The sequence below is a fragment of the Hyposmocoma kahamanoa genome, unplaced genomic scaffold (assembly GCF_003589595.1).
Source record: "Hyposmocoma kahamanoa isolate Upper Pololo Valley unplaced genomic scaffold, ASM358959v1 64, whole genome shotgun sequence".
Classification (NCBI taxonomy): Eukaryota; Metazoa; Arthropoda; class Insecta; order Lepidoptera; family Cosmopterigidae; genus Hyposmocoma; species Hyposmocoma kahamanoa.
Window position 1 is genome coordinate 11,460,942 of NW_020653852.1, and position 8,105 is coordinate 11,469,046.

At 33.7% G+C, this 8,105-nt stretch overlaps 1 protein-coding gene across 2 annotated transcripts; it reads left to right on the top strand.

Annotated features, from left to right (window-relative positions):
• The first annotated feature begins 3,910 nt into the window (after positions 1-3,910).
• On the top strand, positions 3,911-7,745 carry LOC113230856 (ejaculatory bulb-specific protein 3-like). 2 transcript variants are annotated; one of them, XM_026464958.1, is made up of 2 exons: positions 3,911-4,003; positions 7,227-7,745. In XM_026464958.1, exon 2 carries the CDS (start codon positions 7,230-7,232, stop codon positions 7,611-7,613), a length of 384 nt encoding a protein of 127 aa, XP_026320743.1. In that variant the 5' UTR covers positions 3,911-4,003; positions 7,227-7,229; the 3' UTR covers positions 7,614-7,745. The 2 variants fall into 2 exon arrangements, with proteins under 2 accessions (XP_026320743.1, XP_026320742.1); XM_026464957.1 differs by lacking the exon at positions 3,911-4,003 and adding an exon at positions 6,085-6,386.
• Positions 7,746-8,105: the final 360 nt, after the last annotated feature.

An 8,105-nucleotide genomic window follows, 5' to 3' on the forward strand; every position in this document is an offset into this window, starting at 1 on the left:
CACCTCACTAAATCTTGTATTCGAAAGTTATTTACGATTACTATTCTGATTTTAGGTTAAATCTTGACAACGAATTGCATATCATTCGAATATACCTTCAAACTTTGTTATAACAACAACATATGAAGGTTAGAAACAACGTTAGGAGATCTTAACGATCAAGATTATGAATAATAATGTGTTGTTTTTCTGAGAGAGAAAAAAGATACCAACTTATGATAATAGTCTCGTCCTATTTCATGCAAACTCGATACAAGGTGTATGCATTTTTCGTTTAAATTGTAGATCAATTCGCCGAGACCACGACTGCATGAAATTGACAACGACTTCACGCATCAACTGCATACAGTCGATCTCGGCAGCATGAAACCGGTTTCAACTGCATGCAGTTAACGCGTGAAGTCTTTATCTACGAGTACTTCATGCAGTCGAGGTCTCGGATAACGACTTCACCCATTAATTGCATGCGTCAAAACTTCATGCAGCCAAAATCGACGGCATGCAATTATTGCGTTAAGTCGTTATCAACTTCATGCAGTCGAGATCTCGGCTGCATGAAGTTGATTATAACTTCACTCATTACCTGAAAACATGCAGTCAATCTGTTAGCAGTCCTGTTTACCTTCAGTTTTATTGTGAAATTAAATCAGCGAAATTGACATTGTTTGCTTGCAAAATGCGTTAGTTGTGAAAAGATATGTAATATAGGTACGCTTATTTAGATCTGAAACAAAATTGTGCAAGTGTCTAGCGAATTTATATTTATTTGGTACAAGCACGGTTCTCAAGTGAGTGGGTGAGCTAGTTTCTGCAGGGTGATGCTGTATACGCGAATAAGTTCACCCCTGCGGTTATCCCTAATGTGGATGATGGTGCGTAATTTTGGATAGAACTGAATTATTATTTGCAATTATACTCAATACAAATTCACTTATATTATTTTAGTAAATGGATGCATAGAGAAGATGAATAGCTTCATTTTAAACTGACTTCAAAAAAGGAGGATATTTCCAATTGGTCAGTTACGCGATTATTCCAACAAATATCTAAAAAAAAATGTTAACCTATTTCGATGATTCTTTTTTGGTGGAAAGAGGTACCTCAGTAATGGCCCCATTCAAATTTGGCTCTAAGAGTGTTGAGAGAATGAATCCGGTTCATTGAATTTAAATCCAATGAAAATAAAACAGCGAAAACGTATGAATAAACTTTTGAGGTGGGTTTTTTTAGTAAATATGTTATTCTACATTTTGATATACTATGGCATTTTCAAAAACATTGTAATAGCGCTTTACCATAAAAAGCATTAGACTAACGATGGCTATAAATTTGATTGATTCCTTCTTGAGTATATTATTACAATCTTGTCTTAACACAGGATGTATCTAATATTAAGTTTTTCCCATTTTTTTACACATACATATTTGTGATGGTTAGATCGTCTTCAGTTGAATAAAACAAACTATTTAAAAATAAAAACTGCTACATTCTCAAGCCACAGTTTATTTAATTGACCCAAAATTAGTACAACAAATAAATAAAATAACTCACATATACATAGATTTGACGCCATTTTCATTGGAGTAGGTAGCAACCATTGCCTGAAGGCAACCTACTTTAAAAAAAATCATGACAACGTAAATTCAAAATTAATAATAACACATGCTTTTGTACTATTCCCTTGTGTCGTATATTTCTTATCAACTGTTGACGAAGCTTGATAAAGAAAAATATATGTATATAATTATAAAATTATTAATAAGTCAACAAAATGTATTAATAATTTTATATATAATAATTATAACAAACTAGTGGTGTAATTTCAAGAGAAAAATAGAATATCATGGTAGTAAAACAACGTGGGATTCTATAAACTTAAAAAATAGTAATGTATTTTTAATTTTAAAATTTTAATTTGTTTTTTCGTAATCTGGATATGATTTGTTATACCTTAATAAAACATAATATGTGAGAAATAAATAATCTATTCTAATCTAATAACAATAATAATAATAATAAAATAGATAAAAGTGTGAGCAACAGAAACCGTAGAGTCAAACGAAACTGTAAATATAACTCTATTATTCATATCAAGTTTGGATGTCTGAGTAAACAATGGAATAGTATTACGGAAATGTACACTTCAAGCTTGCGCAAGTTGTACCTGCATTCAACTGTCGCTTGTAACATGTTCCTAATTCCTGACACCATCCTGCCCGGGTCGGCGGGCCTTAGAATCAGCAGACTTTACGAATTTTTCTATGTGTTTGTTTGGTTTTGGTTTTGCAGATGTTTGTTTTTGGTTTGTGATGACTTTTTGCTGTAACGCCATCTGTGAGAAATCTATGAAAGTTTTTCTTTGCTCAGGCCTTACCTTTATAGCTACCAGCGGCTGACTAGAGATTAAGTAAAGTAATATTAAGTAAAAAAAAAGTAAAGTAATATAAAGTAAAAAAGTAATATTAAGTTTGTTGAATATCACTATGTCTTATGTACCTGTAATTGCACTGATTTCTCCTACCATGTACTCGATGCTCCTATCCCTCAATCCACAACACAGCAGTGCTACTATGGAATAGAAAGAGTTAGTGTGGTGGTATTTACCTAGACTGGTTCTATATAGAGAATCCTATTCAATGAAGCTTCACAATATCACAATACTTATGCACCAATCGGTCCACAAGCATCGATTGCATTTTATAGACAGGTATATTAAAGTTGTGGGCTTACATGCCCTTGTATCAAATTCCTACAAGATTGATATTAATCTCACGCTGTACACAAACTCATTAAGCGTTTGTAGTACAAGGAAATTCGGAAACGTTTTTCCTTAATATAACCAGGAAGAAGATCTTTATTTGCATCGCACAGAATAATAATATAAATTGACTCATTTGTTTTAGTACTTCAATCGTCTATTCAAGTTTATATTTTACTAACCGGAAACCTCTCGACGACTCTTTTTATTTGTTTGACCAAAGTACCATGCATCCTTCGAGTTCTTGAGTTTCTTTATTTTAACTTCAATACGACAAGTGTAACATATTATCGCGTTGTAATGACGTTTATTATGTTTTTGACGTTTTGACGTGCTTTTTAAAGTGCATATCAATGATTCCCGGTACTATCCACAATTTCAAAACGTGTTACAAATGACAAGTCTTTTTATAAAATAAATAAATAAAAATCCTTTATTTCCAAATAATTCAATTCACAGACACGAATACTTAAAATTATGTTAGTAATAATGATAATACTTAGTCTTTATATAGTCCCACTGCTGAGCACTGGCCTCCTCCCACAATGAGAGGGTTTTTGCTGTAGTTCCCCATACGGTCCCACGTCGTGGTATTTTGACTATGGCGGCTTTTGTCGGATCCAATCTTGGATGTAGGCCTCTTCCCTCTTCTTCCACTCTTGGCGATCGTGTGCCCGACTCCTAAAGTCACGACCTCCGTGTTGTCGGATGTTGTCCATCCGGCGCTGCGTTGGTCTGCCGCGCCCTTTGATATCCGCTGGGGGTCTCCATTTAAGTACTTGCCTTGTCCAGCTCCTCTTTTTCTTCTGTTTATGACCATTGTCATAATTAATTTTGTTTATGACCATTTTTGTATTTCTTGTTTTGTGTAATTTATTTTTGTGTTACTATAATGCGTCACTACAGAAAAGGGAGGTTTTATTTTATTCTGATGTCTTGTTTTACGTAAATTATTCTTGCTTAAACAAGTGACGTTCCAGATATTATCCAGTGTATTTTAAACTGCATTATTTCAAAATTAACACGTAATAAATAGTTGATGATTGACAAAGATTGGGAAAAATAAAAATCATATTTTCCGCTAGAGCAACCTCCATTGTCTTAGAGAATCGATATGTCCTGATTGCAGGTCATGTAACGTCATACAATAGTGCAATGTTAATTGCAGCTAGTATAAAATGGTCCTGGCGCTTCTAAGATTGTCATAGCACTGACGAGGGTCGCACCGTGCACAGGAAAATAACGGTGAGTGACGGCGAGATTATTGAAATATCGATTATTTTCATTTGCGACAACAATACTTATCGACAGATGTTTACCTTATCTACTAATAAATATATTAGAGTTTTTGTCAATAAATAATAAGCAATCTATAGAACTATGCTTTAATTACATGTAGACTTATTAAAGAAATTGTGTTATGAGTCATTCAAAGAATGTTATCTTAGAATATTTTAGGATTTCAGATAACATAATCATCGTTTGTAGTTATCTTTCGAATTGATTTTTCAAGTTAACGACACAGTGATAATGTAGTTTAATTTTACTTAACTAAACTTATGATTGAGTAGTAAAATCGTTTTTGCATTCTTAATTATTTGGTTGTAATCGCGTAACGAACACAGATTTGTTGACTTTGAATATAACGAACACAGATCTGTTGATTTTGAGTACCTTCAACCGTAACGTCTTGCACTTACCATAGTTTTATTTCATTCTCAAGTGACGTCACTGCAAATAAACAGAATACAATTCTAGCCCTAAAGTAGTTCACTACGAACACTAGACTAGCAGAAACTGCCTCTTAGGTTCGCCGTAGAAATTAGCATAAAGTGCTGTGTAACGTTTAAATTACAGGCCAAAGCAACACGTGCCTTTATTAGTATCTTTGCACTGACACACATGTTCTTCAACGGCCATGAACTGGGTAGATTATGGTACTTAGGTGTAACAGTGCGGGTTTTGTTACACTTGGTGATCTCAATGGTATTCCCATTTGAATTCCTAATGAGCCCTTGCACGATTACATTTCTTTACGTCATTTCTTCAGAAAATTATTTTGTCACTAGATGAAATTGATTATATTTTTTTATCCACAGCCCCAATTATTATCAGTTTTTTAATTAACTTGTTTTAATTTAAATTTAAATATGTTTATAATTACAGTTCAGAATTGTATTAAGCTGTACTCTCATAATTATTATTTTCCTACCATCACGGTACAGGTAATTAATGTTTTTGTTAGAGATATAAAATATAAAATTTTCGGTTGCTGGAAACAATATGAAAATATTTTTTTACTTCTTACCTCTTTTCTTTACGAATATTTTGATTTCATCCACAACTAAACCTTCCACCTGTACCCATGTACAAAAGTAACCCTATATGAAATATCACTTGATTGTTATAAGAAGTTCAAGAGATGTTAATGAAGTTACTTCCATGCAAATTACGTACACTAGACCTACCAAACGACAATACAATCATTGTGTATGATAAAAACAATGAGACAATGGTAATGATGGTAATTAATAATGATGAAGGAGTCAGCGTCACATGGAAGGGTACAATTATAAACCAGTGACCCTCGGTCATCTGTGGGAATTGCACATTTCCTAGTAGAAACGTGTTTGTTTTATTATATATAATAATAAATGTGTTTAGGTATAAAATTGACAGTAGTAGTGTTTCTTCGATGATCTGAAGCTCAGTCACGAATTTGTACAACCGAATAAAAAACAAAATTTTGCGGCGATGATTTTCAAAGTTTGAAAAAGGCCACAATTAAACGCAAAATTAAAATCCAAGATCTGGCAGTATTAGTCGCCTTAGCCTATCCTGAAGACTAAATAAAATTTACTACTACGATAACTTGAATTTGTTTCTTAAAAGCTTTTGCTATAGAATATATCATATAATCTGACTATAATACACATAATTATACTTCGGAGTTTTAGAATCAACCTGTGTAAATTATTTACCGATCCTTCAGCTCGTTCCTGCAACTCGTTATTTCTTGTTTATTCGTGCGTCATCTCGCAAGTATATTTTTTTCTAATACCAGTTCTCAAATGTAGTAACAATAAGTATACGATTGTATTTTTATACTTGCCTGCTTTTATGCTTCAAAATTTGTTCATAAAACAAAGTACCTAAAAATACCAATATAATAATATGTACCTATATAATTTGTGCCGTCTGGAATCAGCGAAACGAGATCTACAACCGTCTATAAGGTTTTATTATATCTTATTTAGTTCCAGTTTTATTGTTAAGCGAAATCAGCGTAATTGACATTTTTTAGGTGAGAATAAAACTTTAGGTGCCAATATCTCGAAAGTTACCAAAATGCAAATGCGTTGTTTATTACAAGTAGGGCTGATTCGTACTCAAACCATTTGTCTCGATGAGTGGCTTTGATTTACAGTATTCAATGTAGTTTTCATTACGGTTATATTTAGCTTAGTAGCAGTAGAGCTTCTTGTGAAAGAGTTCATTCAGGGTAGTACTGCCACTTTACCTATTTCTGCCGCCAAAGCAGTTATGTTGGCGTTACTGCGATCCGGTTTTGATGGGTAAGGGAGCTCGTGAAATACAGCCACAGGGGACTTTTCAACTATGTGTCAAGGTGAGGCGAATAAGCTGCCAGGCAGTGCCCCTCAGATCTTTGCGATTTAAAGCTCTGAGTGGCACTGCAACTATTATGGACAGGCGTGTCGCTTTCCACCAGGAGCACGATTTGTTTGTCCCGTCACTTGGTATCATAAAAAAAAATTCGCAACGGAAAAAAAATATTATTGTTTGGAAAGACTCTTGTCTTCTTCTTGTAATGCCTTTTCAGCTAGTGAAGAAGGTTGGCCACCAATTCTGTATACTGCCCTCGGTCACACTCGAGGTGCATTAAGTTGCCTGAGCTCGCCATCGAGTCAATTCTTTAATGTAATCAACATTATTAGCATAAATGTATAAATTGTTACTGTAGTCATTTACCCATTTTAGAATTAATGTTATATGTTAGAACTCTTTGTAAAAATTTTAATTTTAATCACTTATTAAACCACGATACGTTTTCTATAATAATACCACGATCAAAGCATAATAGAACATGGGAATATGGCAAGGGGTGGACGAAAAATCTTTGCCTTCATTTTTTTATGTTAGTGTGTAATATAATTTATTATTGAACCAAAAATGTAACTGAAAATTTTATATAGAACTGTAACTGTCCAACATAACTTAACTGCAACTTCAACTTGAAGGAAGGTAATACAAAAACATTCCGTAAAGAAAAACAAAATACACATAGAAACAATACGTATAACACTATGTACTATAGTGGCCTTATTGATGGACAGCAAATTTAACTCTATATCATTCTTACCCTAACCGAACGTTAGAACGTTTTAAATTTTCTCCATCAAGTTGAAAACAGTAAAAATGAAAATGTTAAAAAGCGTTCTTGTTTCAGATAATGAAGCTCTTCGTCGTAATAGCTCTCACATGCTGTATAGCAGCAACGTGGGCCAAACCTGGCTCCACATACACTGACAAATGGGATCACATCAATGTAGATGAAATCTTAGAATCCGATCGCCTGCTTAAAGGTTACGTCGATTGTCTTTTAGACAGAGGACGATGCACACCTGACGGTAAAGAACTTAAGACCACTTTACCAGACGCCCTCGAACATGAGTGTTCGAAATGTACGAAAAAACAAAAGGAAGGTTCGGATAAAGTCATAAAACACCTAGTCAACAGACGCCCAGACCTATGGAAGGAACTTTCTCAGAAGTTTGACCCTGAGAATATTTACCAGGAAAGGTACAAGGACAAAATTAATGCTGCTAAGGCATAAAAGGAAGTAACAAGAATGTTCTTAGGTAATGTCTAGGGAAATTGAATTTGTGTGTATTAGTTCCATTAAAGGCGGTTTTGTAGAGATTACACTACTAAATACAACCATTAAATACAAACGCCCTTGGTTATTATTTTAACAACTTGATAAAAATAAATACTAACATCCAACACTAATGTCCACTTGCACTAAACATAAGTACTACTTAAACCAATGCTTATTGCATTGCAAGCACTGGTGTAAGACTTACTTTAGTGTAAGTGGACATAAGTTCCATTTACTTACAAATAGATCAAGGCCGAAGCATTTGGAACTCATTCAATATCGATTTTTCCACTTATGCTTGTTTCCTACAAGTAAAAAGTTAGGAGTAACAGGAGAATAGGTTATTGAAATTAAATCAACTCCAAGTACTTCTCATTAATGTAGATTACTATAGAAGTTTTGTATGCTTACCTACATAAGAACCACTTATCATTTCGGTGGAATTTA